The following is a 17622-nucleotide window of genomic DNA, read 5'->3' on the forward strand; positions in this document are numbered from 1 at the left end:
ACAGTGGGCTTAAAATATTCAGTAAACCATGCTGTAAACAGATGTGCTGTTATTCAGGCTTTGCTGTTCTATTTGTAGAGCACAGGCAGAGTAGATTTAGCGTAATTCTTAAAGGCCCTAGGATTTTTATAATGGTAAATTAGTATTGGCTTCAACAGCTGCATTAACCCCTAATAAGAGAGGCAGCCTGTCCTTTGAGTCTTTGAAGCCAGGCTTCTCCTCTCTAGCAATGAAAGTCCTAGATGGCATTTTCTTCCAATACAAGGCTGTTTCATCTACATTGAAAATCTGTTGTTGAACATAGTCACCTTCATTAATTATGTTAACTAGATGTTTTTGATAACTTGCTGCAGCTTCTATTAATATATCAGCACGTGCTGCTTCTCCTTGCACTTTTATGCTACGGAGATGGCTTCTTTTCTTAAAACTTTGAATCAATCTCTGCTTAAACTTTTCTTCCACAGCTTCCTCACCTCTCTCAGCCTTCCTAGAATTGAAAAGAATTAGGACCTTGCCCTAGTTTGGGTTTAAGGGAATATTGTAGCTGGTTTAATTTATCCACACCTCTAAAACATTCTCTGTAACAGAAATAAAGCTGTTTCACTTTCTTATCATTTGTGTGTTCACAGAAGTAGCACTTCTAATTTCCTTTAAGAACTTTTTCTTTGCATTCACAACTTGCCTAACTTGTGCAAGAGGGCTAGCTTTTAGTCAGTCTTGGCTTTGCACATGCCTTCCTCGCTAAACTTAATCATTTCTAGCTTATGATTTAAAGTGAGAGATGTGTGACTTTTCCTTGCATTTCTACATTTAGAGGAAATTGTAAGGTTATTAATTGGCCTGATTTTAATATTGTGGTGTCTCAGCGAATAGGGAGGCCTTACATTTACCAAGTAAGTTGGCCGCCTTATATGAGCACAATGAGGGCTCCCCAAAACAATTACAATGGGAACATCAAAGACCTTTGATCACAGATCACCATAACCGATATAATAATAACACAATTTTGAAATATTGTGAGAATTACCAAAATCTGATGCATAGACATGAAGTGAGCACATTCTGTTGGAAAAATGGCACTGATAGACTTGCTTGACACAGGGTAGCCACTGACCTTCAACCTTTAAGAAATAGTATCTGCAATGAGCAATAAAGTGAGTTGAAATAAAATGAGGCTGTGTCTATACCCAATCTCCAACTCCAGGGGTGAGTGATGAGTAAATATTTGTTAAATGCACAAACTCATTTCCAAAACACAACAGCTCTTTATTGAGGATCTTTATTTGTTTGAGCCTGGTGATAAGAGACTTTCATATCTTTTAACTCTTTGAATTCTGACCCACAATTCTGTGAGTTGAATATTATTGCCTCCATCACACAGATGGACAACAGACATTACAATCATTTTCTCTTTGTTCTAAAGACTGCACAGGTGATGGGCCTTATTGTACCCTCCTTCTCTTCCTTCAACACCTATCCTTATTCAGCGAACAGCTGCAGCATGCCCAGTGCGCTGAGGGATGTGACCAAGGAGGACTCTAGGCATGCAGGAAGCTAACAAGCTACTCAGAGGCACAAGACACTCCCAGGAAGTTATGAGACCAATCAGAACAGCAGTATATATATATATACCTAAATTAGTGCAAACCATAATTGCTAGAGGAAGGAGAATGCTAAGTGTCAGCTAAAATACCAGTCTCAGAATCTCTGGGTGGAAAGACTTCTTAAAGAGAAAGGCAGGACACTAAAGAGTCTGAAGTCAGATACACCCAGGGTGGAATCCAGCTCTGTCACTAGGGCTCACTGACAGTCCTCTCACCTCTGTAAATGCCAAATCCTGCACCTGAGTGTGTATATTTCTTTTCAAATTGAAAAAATGGATGTATTAGTTTGTTTTTGGATTGCTATAAAGAACTACCTGAGACTGGGTAATTTATAAAGATAAGAGGCTTCATTGGGTCAGTGTTCCACAGTCTGTACAGGAAGCATGGCTGTGGAGGCCTCAGGAAACTTACAACATGGTAGAAGGGGAAGGGGGAGCAGACATGTCCTACATGGCTGGAACAGTAGGAAGAGAGTGAAGGAGCAAGTGCCACACACTTTTACACAACCAGATCTCATGAGAATTCACTCACTATCAAGAGAACAGTAATGGGGAAGGCCGCTGCCTCCCTGCTCCGCCATGATCCAATCATCTCCCACCTGGTTCCTCCTCCAACACTGAGGATTACAGTTCAACATGACATTTGGGTGGGGACACAGAGCCAAACCATATCAACAGGGATAATAGCACAATCCCATAGGCAATTATTAAATGAGATAATCTATGTTAAGCCAAAGTTCTCATGTCATAAATTCTCAGTAGATATTAGCCCTTGTGAATGTTGTTATCACCATGATATTATACACACTCTCTCCTGGAGGCCTGATTCCCCCCACAACTATCCCAGGAAAATGGCCATGCCTCCTCAGTATGCATTCCTGAAGGCTGGAGCAGTAACTTGGAAGAGAGTGTTCCCTTGCTGAATATCTCTGGCTTTGGAAAAGCTCAAATCTACCTCCCTGTGGCTTGTGCCACCTCACCCTATCCCTCCCCTGGAAGCTGTTTTTCAAGAAATCCTTATAAAGCAGTCACCATGTGCCAGGCACTGTCCTAATGCCTCACCTACATTATCCTTAACAGGTCTCAAAACAGCCTCCTGTGAAATGGGGATGTATTGTTTACATCGTTGTGTTTTGGGGGAGGATTAAGTGAGTTGATACATGTAGTGCTTAAACCATTTATTGGCGTATTATGAATGCACAGTCAGCATGAACTATTATTGCCATAATGATTTGGGTAAACTATTCATCTATGGTATTACTCTAAATAAAAGCAGGATCTGCTTTTTAACCTTTGGGTGGCAGTCCATAGCTTTCAGGGTAAAGTCCAGAATCACCATGGCCTGGCACACAGGAATCTTCTCTAGCCTGGCTCTGGCATTCCTGCTGCTTCAGCCTTTGCCATATCTCACCTCCTCCTTGACAGTCCAGCTTTTCTGCATCTCTTGAAGCCCCTCAATAAGGGTATTCCCTCTCCTACCTCTAGGCCTTAGCATATTATTTCCTTCTGCCTAGAATTTCTTTATCCCACTCTATTTATCCCCCTTTACCTAATTTCCACCCATCCTTTATGTATCAGGCTCAACATTACCTCCTCCAAAAAGCCTTTTCTGAGCTCCTACTTCCAAGGTCTGGCAAGAGAAAGAGAGTCATCTTTGTGGTCCTGTGGCCTCACTTATCTTGATAGCTTAGTGTTTTTCTTCCTGCCTAGCACAAGATATGTTACATCTATTCCTGTGTCTCCCAGGAACCCAGCCGAGTACCCAGAACAAGCCCAGCAGCAAAGAAACATTTTTAACTGAGTAAATGGACCATATGGGGTCTCAGATCTTTCATCCCTTCTCCTACACTGAGCTTCTCAACATTCTCAAGGCATGGTTCTTGCAACTTTGAGGGACTTTCAGATGGTACCACTTATTACCAGTTGTTAGGCACTTACTGTGTGCCAGGCATTTGACACATTTGCTCTCTAATGTATTAGTCATGCTACCTCTGCTAGTTAGGTATTAATATCCACATATTACAGATGAGAAAATTGAGACTCAGGGTTTAAGAGACTTGCCCAAGGTCTCTGGATTACCTGAGGTCAGAAGTTCAAAACCAGCCTACCCAACATGGTGAAACCCCATCTCTACTAAAAATACAAAAATTAGTCTGGCGTGGTAGCACATTCCTGTAGTCCCAGCTACTTGGAAGGCTGAGGCAGGAGAATCACTTGAAACGGGAGGTGGAGGTTGCAGTGAGCCGAGATCATGCCACTGCACTCCAGCCTGGGTGACAGAGTGAGACTCCGTCTCAAAAAGAAGAGGCTTGCCCAAGGTCTCATAGTGAGTGAAGCTGGGATTCCATCTCAGGGCAGTCTGACTCCAGACAAACTTGCCTTCTTGTCTACTGTTCTACACTGTGGCTCATGCCGTTAGGGGCTGAGAAGGCTCCCTAAATCCCAGGGCAGGGGGGGCCGCAAGATATATGAAAACATGTATCTACATAAAAACCTGTATATGAATGTTCATAGCAGCGTTATTCATAGTAACTGAAAAGTGGAAACATCCAAAATGTCCATCAACTAATGATGGATTAATAAAATGTGGAATATCTATATAATGGAATATAATTTGGCAGTACAAAAGGAATGAAGTAGTGATACATGCCGAAACATGGATAAGCCTTGAAAACACGATGCTAACTGAAAGTAGCCCGTCACAAAAGGCTACATATCGTATAACTTAATTTATATGAAGTGTTCAGAGTTGGTAAATCTATAAAGACAGAAGATCAGTGGTTTCCCAACACTAGGGTCATTGGGAGGAAGTAGGCAGGGACTCATAATAGAGGCAGGGTTTCTCTTTGGGTTGATGAAAATATTTAAATATTGATCACTTAAACTGTACCCTGCTTAAACTGTACACTTTAAGTAGGTAAATCATATGGTATGTGAATTATATCTCAACAAAGCGTTCTTTCTTTAAAATAAAAAAACTGAGCTGGATTTTTTATTTTATTTTATTTTATTTATTTTGAGACAGACTCTAGCTTTGTTGCCCAGGCTGGAGTGCAGTGGCACGATCTTGGCTCACTGCAACCTCCGCCACCCTGGTTCAAGCGATTCTCCTGCCTCAGCCTCCTGAGTAACTGGGACTACAGGCACCCACCACCATACCCAGCTAATTTTTTGTATTTTTAGTAGAGACAGGGTTTTTCACCATGTTAGCCAGGATGGTCTCGATCTCCTGACCTCGTGATCTGTCCACCTCGGCCTCCCAATGTGCTGGGATTACAGGCGTGCGGCACTGCGCCTGCCTTGAGCTTGATTTTTATCAGTACATTGTCTTAGCTTCCTCCTTCCTAGGGAGCTCAGGAAACAAGGTTGCCGGCTATTACCAGAGAATGATTAATCTGCATCAGTGAGGGACTTGTCACTGTCTTGGCTTGGCATCATCCATTCACATCTCTCTATGAGTGACACAGACCTTTCCTCGTATTTATTAACAGCAGGGCATGTCAGCATCTGTTCCCAGCCACCCTGCCTAATGCTCACCCTGCGTCGGGCTTGGGCTGACTCAGCCAAATGGAATCCAGGTGACGCATTTGCACTTGACCAGTCAGGTAATGAGGGGATGGCTGTCTCACTCAGTCTGGTGGGGTCTGGCTATCTCTGTTTTGGAGCCAGTATTAACAGAAAAAAATAAATAATTTGTATGTCAGAGACAGAGAGATGTTTGGAACCTTTTGCACAATGTCTGGGTTATATAGGAACAGAAACAGGTGCTAGGAGGCCAAAGAAAAGCCATAATAATAATCAGCTCAGTACGTAGCATGCAGCAGGTACTCGGATATTTATTGAATGAATAAATAATGAATAAGTTTGCATCAGGTTTTAGAGTTTGGAAAACACATTTCTATATCATGTTATTATATCTTCATAATCATAATTTTGTATTTTTAGAGTGAGACAGATATTGTTCCCATTTTACAGACGAGAAGGCTGAGTTTCAGAAGATTCATGTAGGAGAAAGAATGTGGAGTTGGACCTACCTGGGTTCAAATCCTCACTCCAACACTGACTTCAGGGTTTTCACATCTAAAACAGAAAATAATTCATCTGGCTGTGTCTTTCTGTAAATATAGTATTTTTTTTTTTTTTTTGAGACAGGGTCTCACTGTGTCACATGGACTGGAGTGCAGTAGCATGCTCACAGCTTACTGAATCTTTGACCCCCACCTCCCCAAACTTGCCAGGCTCAAGCAATCCTCCCACCTCAGCTTCCTGAGTAACTTGTACTACAGGCACATACCACCACACTTGGCTAATTAAAAAAAAAAAAAAAAATTATAGAAATGGGATCCCACTCTGTTGGCCCAGGCTGGTCTTGAACTCCTGGGCTCAAGCGATCCTCCCACCTCAGTCTCTCAAAGAGCTGGGATTACAGGCATGAGCCACTACACCCGTCTTTAATACAGTTTTATTGAAACATAGCTACATTCATTCTTTTGCATATTGTCTATGATTGTTCGTGTATTACAAAAGCAGAGTTGAGTGATTGGGACAGAGACTGTATGGCCTGCAAAGCCTAAGATCTTTACTGCCTAGCCCTGTACAGAACAGTTTGCCAAGCTCTGTTCTGTAGAGTGGTTGAAAACCCACCACACAGTTCCTGGAGTGTGGTAGGTATTTAATTAAAGTTGGTCTTTTCTCCTCCCAAATAAAGGCACAGATAATATGGAGAGTGACTTCATCATGATCCTTTCCCTAAGATTTTTCAAACCTTATAAGGACCACAATGACACATGAAGTGTCTAGAGTGAGAAGAGCCAGTGCAGTATTAGGAGCACTTTGATAAGAGGGAAGGACTGAGGTGTTTTATTTAGTCCTGGCTCTGTCCTACCATGTGAATGTGAGCACATTCCCTTGTGCCCTGTGGAATTGCATGAATTGTGTCCCCCCAAAATTTGTGTTCACCAGAACTTCAGAATGTGGCCTTATTTAGAAACAAGGCCTTTGCAGATATAACTAAGAAAAGGTTATAACAGATTAAGGTGGACCCTAAACCCAACTAATGGTGTCAATTTATTTTTCTTTCTTTTTGAGATGGAGTCTCGCTCTTTGCTCAGGCTGGAGTGCAATGCTGTGATCTCGGCTCACTGCAACCTCTGCCTCCCGGGTTCAAGCGATTCTCCTGCTTCAGCCTCCTGAGTAGGTGGGATTACAGGTGCCCGCCACCAAGCCCTGATAATTATTGCATTTTTAGTAGAGACAGGGTTTCACCATGTTGGTCAGTCTGGTCTCGAACTCCTGACCTCAGGTGATCCACCTGCCTCAGCCTCCCAAAGTGCTGGGATTACAGGTGTGAGCAACTGCGCCCGGCCCAAATGGTGTCATTTTAAGAAGAGGAGAGGACACACAGACACACAGGCAAGAAAGCCATATGATGATGGGGACAGAGGCAGGAGTCCTGAAACTGCCAGCCAAGGAAAGCTAAGCATGGCTGGGAGCCGTGGGAGGCTCTGAAGAGGCAAGGAGGGATTCTCTCCTTGAGCCTACAGAGGGACCAGGGCTCTACCAAACCCCGATTTTGGACTTCTGGCCTTCAGAATGGCGAGAGAATAAATTTCTGTTGTTTTAAGTCACCTGATTCATGGTACTTGTTATGGCACTTTTAGTAAACTTAAACGCTGTACTTTCCCCTTTTGTTCCTGCATGGATTGAGGCTATTGTGGACCACATGCACGGCCCAGGAATCAGGCTGCAGGAGGTACATAAAGAACTCACAGGCTCTGCCCATTCTGTCCTCCTCTGCTAAGACGGAGAGATTGAACACACATTCTTACGGCCTCACTCTTAGGAGGGCTCTGACTTGCCCAAGACACAGAGTAAGTTGTTAAAGTTTAACTCAGGCAGCCCAGGACTTGAGGTCAGGCAGATTCGAGTGCGCAGCCTGGCCTCACTGCATCACACCATTGAGAACTGGAGCAAGTGACATAACTTCCCTAAGCCCCTGTTTCTCCAGCTGCACATTGGGTATAAAACTGTCATTTCTAGGGCTCTTGTGAAAATCACAGGGAATATTACAGAAAGGGAACCTTGCACCATGCTTAACACATAGCAGGTGCCCAGGAAATCCTAAATAATGAAGAGGATGTTGGTAATTTTGGTGATTGCTGGCAAAGCTGGGATTCTCACCCCGGTCTCCTGATGCACCTGGGCGGTGTCCATCAGTTCAGCCTGCCTCCGCCCCCAGTGCTCTTCCATTCATCTCTTCACTGCCCCCCCTCCCCGCCCCCAGATTGGGGCAGCTCTAAGATCTGACAGACCCTAAACCCTGGGCTCCACAAGTGAGGTGAAGTATTGAGCCCCCCGAGTTAAGAAAACACCAGTGTCTGCTTTAAGCCTTTTTTCCTGTCTTGTGCTCAGATTCTTCATTCCCTAGCCTGACACAATCACTTCTCTTGACTTAGTAATGGCCCCTGTGTCAGGTCTTTGTGTTTTAAGTAATGTTCCCCTCATGTAACTGATGTTTATGCAGAATCAATCCTTTTAAAAGTGGACAGCTTTTGTATTTTTATAGCTTGAACTGTCTCTAGCTTCCAGAGAAAGGTGACATTTTTTTGCTTGTTTTTCACTTCCCTTTCCTTGTTTCTTTGTTGTTGTCTGTCTCTGCTCTCCATGGCTCTGTGTTTTCTTTTTTTTTTTTTTTTTCTGAGACAGAGTCTCACTCTGTTGCCCAGGCTGGAGTGCAGTGGTGCCATCTTGGCTCACTGCAACCTCTGCCTGCTGGGTTCAAGTGATTCTCCTGCCTCAGCCTCCTGAGTAGCTGGGACGACAGGCGCAAGCCACCACACCCGGCTATTTTTTGTATTTTTAGTAGAGATGGAGTTTCACCATGTTGGCCAGGCTGGTCTGGTACTCCTGACCTCAAGTGATCCGCCCGCCTCAGCCTCCCAAAGTGCTGGAATTACAGGCATGAGCCACCGCGCCCAGACTCTTTTCTTTCTTTCTTTCTTTCTTTCTTTCCTTTCTTTCTTTCTTTCTTTCTTTCTTTCTTTCTTTCTTTCTTTCTTTCTTTCTTTCTTTCTTTCTTTCTATTTTTCTTTCTTTCGTTCTTTCTTTCCTTTCTCTCTCTTTCTTTCTTTCTTTCTTTCTTTCTTTCTTTCTTTCTTTCTTTCTTTCTTGGCAGAGTCTCGCTCTGTCACCCAGGCTGGAGTGCAGTGGCGCGATCTCGGCTCACTGCAAGCTCCGCCTCCCGGGTTCACACCATTCTCTTGCCTCAGCCTCCCAAGTAGCTGGGACTACAGGTGCCTGCCACCACGCTCAGCTAATTTTTTGTATTTTTAGTAGAGATGGGTGTGTTTTCTTTCTTACTCAGTGTCTTTCTCTTCCCTTTCATTCTGTCCTTCTGCATTTGTCTCCTCCTGCTCTCTTTTCTCACTCCCCCTCCCACCTTCTCTCCCTCCCCTTGGCACACTTACACACTTGCTGTTTACCTTGAGGATGTCTCTTCTTTTCATCTGTTCCTTACGCCTCTGTTTCTCACACCTCTGTTTCTCTCTTTGCTTTCTTTTTCCAATGCTATCTTTTCTTTTTTATCTTTTCACATCCTTTCTCTCCCCTATTTGCCTTTCTTTTCCTCTCTGTCTCTATGACCTGTGTCCCTCTATAACTCTCTGTCTGTCTGTCTGTCCATCCATACCTTTAGATCCCTTTATCTGTTTCCAGGTGACTGTATGTGTTTCTGCCTCTCTGTGTCTCTTCTTTCCCTCTCAGCAGTTTCTCTACCTGTTTATCTCTTGTTCTCTCACTTTCTCAGGTCCCCTTTTTTTTTTTTTGAGACGGAGTCTCGCTGCATCACCTAGGCTAGAGTGCAGTGGCACGATCTCGGCTCACTGCAACCTCTGCCTGCCAGGTTCAAGCAATTCTCCTGCCTCAGCTTCCCGAGTAGCTGGGATTACAGGAGCATACCACGACACCTGGCTACTATATTGTTAGTAGAGACGAGGTTTCACCATGTTAGCCAGGATAGTCTTGATCTCCTGACCTAGCCTGCCTAGGCCTCCCAAAGTGCTGGGATTACAGGTGTGAGCCACCGTGCCCAGCCAGGTCCCTCTGCCTTATCTCCTCCTCTTACCTTCCGTTTCTTCTTCTCCCTTCTAGGGTATTAATATTTTAATAGCCTTAATGTCTTCCCAGGATCCTCAACTCTCTTCATGATTCAAAAGTGGCAAATCTCCCCAGAGCTTCGTTTCAAGAACTGTTAATTCTCTCCTCCCATAAACCTGTCACCTCACTCCCTACAAAGTTAGGAAGCAAGCGATAATCCTGGCAGAGCCTCACCCTTCTTCTTTGTCCCTGTGCTGCATCCCTGAACACGAAGGATTTGGAACGGGGACCCAGAGTTGGGGAGACAGAGAGGAGTGCCCTGCTGAGGAGGTTCTTAGTAAAAGTACTCATTGGTGAAGACTGCGTCTAAGCCTTTGGGTGTTTTCTGTGTTTCATTTGAAAACATTTACCTAGCACACGTTCCTTCCAGGCCCTGTGCTGGGGGCTAAAGAGAAATGAATAAATCTTGAGCCTTTTCCTTTAAAAACTTATGGTCTCTCTGGGAGACTGTGAAGCCGATAATTAAGATCAATAAGTTAAAAGATTTAGCCACTATGCTCACAGGGAAAAGGAATTAATTCTAGCAGGGGGAAGCAGAGAAGGTTTCACAAAGGTGGTAACATAAAGCTACTGTGGAGGTTGGGAGTCAGGAACTTGCCTGACTGATGTCACTACTGTGTCCCCAGCACCTAGCATTGTGCCTGGTACATGGTAAGCACTCAGTAATCTTGTACAATATATGAATGAATGAATGAATGAATGAATGAATATGAAGAATTTTCAAAGATTCTTAGGATTTCTTCAGGTAAGCATTTGGAAATGGATATCCCAGGCAGAAGGAAGAGCATGATTAGGGATTGAGAGAGGTGCCTGCAGGTACCATACCCAGATCCCCTCTTCAGGGCCAGCTCACCCACCCATCAGCTGTGGCTGTCAGTGACTAGGCATTGCCTTCAGCCTCAGGGAACTGGGTTATCCTAGTATATCCCATTCCAGACAGCAGCCCCCACCAATGACTGGCTACTATGGGGATGCAAATGCCTGGATTCCTTGCCTTAATTCAGGACATCCATAAATGGCTTTCTCAGCTCCAGAGCTCCCTGCAGGAACAACTGATACTTTAGACCCCACATTGTAGATCAGTCTCTCCCTTTACCAAATCCTGCAAATCCTGCCTTCTTCCCTTGCCTTTTTTTTTTTTTTTTTTTTTTTTGAGACAGGGTTTTGATCATGGCTCACTGTAGCTCAGGAGATCCTCTCACCTCAGCCTCCTGAGTAGCTGGGACCATAGGCAGGCTCCTCTAAACCCTGCTAATTTAAAAAAATTTTGTAGAGACAGGGTTTTGCCTCATTTTCTAAGCTGGTCTTGAACTCCTGGGCTCAATCAAGCCTCCTTCCTAGGCCTCCCAAAGTGCTAGGATTACAAGCGTGAGCCACCATGCCCAGCCCTTCCTCGCCATCTATAGATGCGTCTCCCAAGAGGGCTCGGCAATAAACCCCCTGCATGTAACTTTCCAGTTTAGAACCTGTTTTCAGAGATTCTGTGTTAAGAGAATGAGAAGAGGCCTGTGCCTAGTGGATAGAGATATGAGGAGAGGGTAAATGTGGCTGGACAGGTATCCAGGGACCAGACTTTGAAGTCTGAATGCCAGAGAAGCTAATTTATATTTCTTCTCTAAGTACTGGGAAGCTATTGATCAGAGGAGTGTCTAATTAGAGCTGGGATTTACCAAGTTCACTGACAGTCAGTATGAAAGATGGGACAGAAGGGATAAGACTGGAGGCAGGAAATGAATTAGGAGTTTCAAACCTGGTCCAAGCCTGAGGTGGAGAAGAATGGGAGAAGGTATGCAAGATGGTACAGAGACACCCCCTCTAGTGTGTGCTAGCCTCTTCCTGCTTCACGTGTGGATGCAGGCATTTCCCTTGCTTCATGGCTCTGGACCTCATGAGGCACAGACCAGGGAAGGATATGTGCCTCTTCTCACTGCCCATGGTGCTCCTTTAAAATCTCCTGTAAGTATGGGAATCATATACCCCAGTGCAAGTGTATCTCTTATTTCGGGCCCTTTCTGCAGAAGACAGCATCGGAAGCATCCATCTGTATCCTCCATTGTAGAGAATTCCATCTCATAAAATGTTGACAGATCCATGGATTATGGTATCAAGTCTAGTCTTATCTTTTGAGAACCTCACTTGGGAGGAATCATGTATTTCCCTGGAATCCCATGACCTTTCCAACAACTGTTGCTGACAGTCTTGATGGAGTGACTTATACGCAATAGTCTGAAAAATAAGGACCTAGGGCCCTAGAGGGTCAGACTCCTGCATTTGTGTCTTGGCTCTGCTGTTTATACACTGTGGGATTTGGAGTCAGTCCCACAGTCTTTCATGGTTTCAATTTTATATTCACAAAGTTGGAATAGTAGGAACGTGCCCAATAGCAGAGTTGCTATAGGGAGCTCTGAAATCTGTAGAAACAGGTAGGATGCAAGCTAAGAGTTAGGTAGTAAGAAGAGCCTTCTCTTTGGACTCAGCTGGAAGTTGGTACAAACTTCACTTCTGTCACATTATAAGCTGGTGGCCTTCAGCAAGATACTTCAATTTGCTAAGCCACAGTTCACTTATGGTAAAGTGTACATCTCATGACTACCTCCAAGAATCGTAAGTGTTAATGAAATAAAGAGTATAGAGTTCTAGGTCCATTTCTCTGTATCATAACTTGACAAGCACCGTGTCATATGATGGTATACCTGTTGTTGTTTCCTTTTTAGAATATTGATTGTTACTATTTTCCTGATTATAAATAAGTTATGGTTTCAAATGTAATGAATTCACATTATTTTTTTTTAATCTAAGGATCCAAATGTCTCTGGGATTTAACCATCCCCTTTCTCTCCAAGGGAAGAAGCGATGCTGTCCACATACTTTGAAACCATCAATGACCTGCTGTCCTCCTTTGGGCCAGTTCGTGACTGCTCTCGGAACAATGGGGGCTGCACTCGCAACTTCAAGTGTGTGTCTGACCGGCAGGTGGACTCCTCGGGATGTGTGGTAAGTGCCCATTGGCCCGGGAACATGGCAGTGGCCCAGGTGCTAAGGCCACCTGCTAGAAGCCCTGCCCTGTGAGGGAACGCTGGTAAGGAGGATCATACTCACACTACCCTTACCTGCCTCTGCAGCCTTCAGCATGCCAGCCTACCTTGGTTTCCTCACCTGTAAAGTGAGATCATTAAACCTACCTCTTGTAATTGTTGGAAGAATGAAACAAGATATTATAACTTAAGTGCCTACCACACAATAGGTCTTAGAGAACTTCTGGGCTTCAGAAGCTTACAGTCCATTTGAGAGTAAGACAGGGCATGCCTTACCTCTGTGAATACAATAGTAGAGGGGATGTCAATGAGGTGTAACTAGTATGGACAGGTGCTTTGGTGTGGTCCAGAAGAGAAAGTTTCAGCTGGGACCTCAGTTTCATAGAAGGCTTCCTTGGGACGTTGGCTTTTGGCTTTGGCTTTGGCTTCAAAAGATGAGTCAACTTACATTAGGGAAAGAGGGGAAACAGCCAAGCAAAGACATGAAGGAAGGGAGAGGCAGCCTTGTTTGCTTGGAATTTTAGTATCTAGTGTGGGACAAGGTCACAGAAGAAGATGTGGGAGGGTTCCTGTTTCTTGCAGAAGGGTGTGCCAAAATTGATGGTTTTATAAGAATGACCTAAGATACATGGTTCGACCTCTAGAAGCTTTTATTCTAGAGAGGAGATTAGGTCCCGGAAACCTGACTTTATAACGCGTGTGTGTGTGTGTGTGTGTGTTGGGGTATCTTGAAAATACACTTGGGAAACATTGCCACGTAGGCTAAACTCAGCCTGGCATTCAGTGCTCTTCTTTCTGTGGTCCCTTTTCAGTTTCTCCAGCCACGTCTCTTATCGCTTCATTTCAATCTACACTAGAGCCTAATGGAGCTAATTAGATGGAGTTCTATGAACTGGCCTGCATGTTTCATGCCTCAGAACCTTTTCTTCTACCTTCTCTCTGCCTAGAAAGAATTGCTCTCCAAGCCTGTGAAGCAAACAAGTGAACATCTTTCCAGAGACATCTCCTTTATAAAGCCTTTTCCCTCCCTGCAGGTGACCCTCTTTTCCATACAGTATCCTTACTGTATGCTGTACTTAGCTTTATTAAGTCACCTGTGACACGTTATAGCACAGACTGGCTTTTCAGCTTATGTTTCTTAAACTGAGGGAGAACCCAGGGAATCTGTTGGTTTGGCTCATCACCCCAAAAGTACCCATCTCAGTAAATAAAGAAAAAAGAAAGAAGAAGAAGAAGGGAAGGATAGAACCAGGGATGGGAATCCTGCTCTGGACTAGGCTCTCTGAACAAGACCCAAGGGAGACAGAATACACACTTGGCCCTTAATGCAGCTACGCACCAGCTGAGAAACAGACAAAGGTCAGGAGATCAATACGAAGAAGCTTCTAGAATGAAATAATGCAATGAAACTATATTTGAGACTCAAAGATCAACAGCTCTTCAGAGGCGAATGGGCAATTAGAAATTTTAGTGATTAGAATTCTCAGGATTACAAGTGATAGAAACTAAACTCAAACTGGTATGGGCAAAAAAAAAAAAAGGAAATGCATTGGCTTAAGTGGAAGTCTGGAGAAAATTGGATTGAAGGACTCAAGAAATGTCATTGGAATCCCCCTCCTTATCTTAGCTCTGCTTTCCTTAGCACTGTGCCATTCTTGGGCCAGCTGCAGGCTGGATGCAAGTCCTACAGGACAAAAACACCTCTTTCCTAGTACCTCCAACTACTGTCACCAGATTCCTTCTCATTGTGCCAACTTGGTTCTCATGCCCATCTATCCCTGCACCAATTGCTGGTCAGGGGGATTAACCTGGCTCATCCCAGAGCCAGCCATGCCTGGAGCTTGCACCAGGAGGCAGCTACACCTGAAACGCATGCCCCTGAGATGGGGGAAGGCATAGACTCTCAAGAAAAACTGGGGTGCTGGCAACAGGAGTTGTAGATGCTAGATTGATATACATCAACAGCTGTCTGCCTCAGACCATTGAAACCTAACCCTTCATATAGCACATTGGAAAGGTGCTAGTCAGGGAGAGGAGGATTTGCTCAAGTCTTAAACCCAGCCAGTGGACAAACAGCTCAAAAGCATGTTCTGTGTTGTGTCCAGAACGTGAGGCTGACCTTTTTCAAAGGATTAAGTTGTCTGCCTCTTTCCTCTTTTCCATTAGTTCTCTTTTCTCAAATTAATTAAACTCCCTTCTCTTTTAGGATAGATATCCAATAGGAATGAAACCTCAAATACAGAGGGGTGTGTGCATGCGGTGCGTGTGTGTGTGTGTGTAGGTTGGGCTTGTCTCTGTCTTTTATTCATATAAACTGGAAAAATTAAAAGAGAGAAAGAGAAAGAACATTCATTCCCTAGGGGATAAGAGAAGATTCAACAGTCTGATGAAGTTGTCAAAGACCCTCCTCTCTAGATTAAGGATGTAATTTTAAAACTGCTACTTCAGGGTTCAATGGATGTAAGGCAAGCTCCTGTCTGTGCTTCAGAATAGACAGGGCAATACCACATTTGTCCTGAGATTTTAAATCCCTTTCATTTCTCTGTAGACTCTCCATCATGTCTGTAAAGAGAAACTTCTTCCTGTAGCTCACCTTCTAAGAAATTCTTTCAGGTATTACATGATAATTCCTTATATTTTTAGAATACTTTAGCATTCTCAAAGCATGTCTACAAGCTAAGAGCTCATCCTCACAACAAACCTGGGCAGTAGATTCCCTTAGGAATGTGGAAACAGGCTCAGGAAGCAGAAGCAGAGTGACTTTCCAAGGTCTTACCACCAGGTGGCAGGGTGGAGGACCAAGAACATGTCTCACTATCGGTCCTTCTGCCAGGGCCACTTTGGCTTGCTTTGCCACACTGGGAGCCGAGATGAGTTCTCGCTGAAGAATCACGGAAAGGAGCCTGGGCCGAGTGAATTGCGCTAAAGCCTGGGTTTAGGCATTAGAATGACCATAGCTTTGGAGTCTATGTTGACTTCATTAGCATCAGTTTCTTAATCTTTCAAAAGGGAGCAACGGTACTTACAGATTTTTCTTAAAAAAAAAAAAAAACTCAAAGGGCTCAAAGAATATAACTGGCAATGATTTGGGATTTACAAAGTACCATTTATGAGTGAGATAATGAGACCACATTACTGATACTTATATGTAGTGGATATATTTGGGGCCAAACAAATTTAGGAGCACGGCATATCTAATGTTCTATTATGTTTCTGTAACTGAATTTCATTTCATTTCTGTTCCATTGTTAGTGGAAACTTAACTCTTGTCAATTTCAGTTTTTTTCTGCCTCCCACCTCTTAACTGCACATTTTAGTTAAAGGGCCGATGTATGTGTAAGGCCTAGGAGCTAAGGGCATGTTTGATGCTGGGCCACTTTTTAATCTGGTACCTGCTGCGTCGCTTGGCCCTTGTCCATAACTCTCCTTCCCCTCCGTTCCCACCTGACTCACAGGTATGTAGTACAGCTGCTGCCTCATCTGCTTTATTCCACCACAAGGTCATTTAAGGCCAGCTGGCTCTGTGCATCAGCTAGTTTTTCTAGCCTCCAGAGGGCCTGAGAAATGTCCAACAGTTCCACCTGGAGGATCTGAGGAAAGCTGTCTAGAGCTCTTTTGATCTAGACATGCCAGGAAATGATCTGTAGTTGGCTGTTTTCACAGTGGAGAGGAGCACTCACCATGCTTGCTGTCAACCTGTGCTATATAGCAAGTGATGCCCAGAATCCCTTTGCCTTCATAGCCCTCAAACCCACCTGATATTCTGTACCCCCTCATCCCCTTCATACACTCATTGGCTTAGCCTGGTAAGGATAGAGGATGGGATCCCTTTTAGAACACTCATTAGCATTTTCTAGATTACTTTGTTTGACTTCCAACATTGCTCTCTTCCGCCAACTCAAATGACCTTTACTTCTTTGTGGATATGAGGGAAGGTAATTCTCTAACAGAATCACAGATTCTTCTATTGTTTTATTATCATCATTATAATGATGATTATTATTTTAACTTCTAAACTAGCTCTACCTTCTAGACCTCAACTTTTGAAACACAAGATTTTAAAAATCTGACATATTTTTGCTCAGCTTTCTGGTTCTGCTGTGGTAACCTTCCCTTTGGATAATATGTTTCTCATATAGGTAATGGGCCAATTAGAGAATGGCCATAAGATGTGTAGTAGGCAAAATAATGGCCCCTGCAAAGATGTCCACATCCTAATTCCCAGAACCTGTGACCGGTATGTTACCTTTCATGACAGAAGCAGGATTTAAATTTGCATATGGAATTAAGATGACTAATTAGCTGACCTTAAAAGAGCGAGAGTATCTTGAATTATCAGAGTGTGCTCAGGAAAGCAGAGGAGTGGGGTAGAGAGAGGCAGCATTGTCAGCTGTGAAGTTGGAGGAAGAGAGTTATGTGCTAAGGTAGAGAAGTGGTGTTTAGAAGCTGGAAAAGCAAAGAGATAAACTTACCTCTGGAACCTCCGGAAAGGAATGCAACCCTGCCAAAACCTAAATTTTAGCCCATTGAGACCCAAGTTGGACTTTTAAATTGTAGAACTGTGAGATAATAAATTTGCATTACTTTAAACCACCAATTGCATAGTAATTTGCTACGATAGCAATAAAATACTGATAACAGGTAAAAGATCATATGAGGAGGGTGATACAGTAAATAATATATAAATAATTATGCTATTATTTTTATTTTCCGTTATTTTCAAGGAGACCATATCCCTTGATCAGTGATAGAGGAAGTAACAGTGAATGAAACATCAGAAAAGAGAGGGAGCCTGTGTTCCCCTTCAGTGCTTCCAAGAGTGAAAAATTG

At 43.6% G+C, this 17622-nt stretch overlaps 1 protein-coding gene across 3 annotated transcripts in view; it reads left to right on the forward strand.

Annotated features, from left to right (window-relative positions):
• The window catches only part of ASTN2 (astrotactin 2), a 1055774-nt gene that overhangs the window by 552576 nt on the left and 485576 nt on the right, over positions 1 to 17622 (forward strand). For all 3 annotated transcript variants that reach the window (XM_063636815.1, XM_063636816.1, XM_055271311.2), the window contains one exon: positions 12601 to 12751. In XM_063636815.1, the coding sequence (XP_063492885.1) occupies positions 12601 to 12751 (151 nt within the window). The remainder of the gene's footprint in view (positions 1 to 12600; positions 12752 to 17622) is intronic.

The sequence above is a fragment of the Symphalangus syndactylus genome, chromosome 3 (assembly GCF_028878055.3).
Source record: "Symphalangus syndactylus isolate Jambi chromosome 3, NHGRI_mSymSyn1-v2.1_pri, whole genome shotgun sequence".
Lineage (NCBI taxonomy): Eukaryota > Metazoa > Chordata > Mammalia > Primates > Hylobatidae > Symphalangus > Symphalangus syndactylus.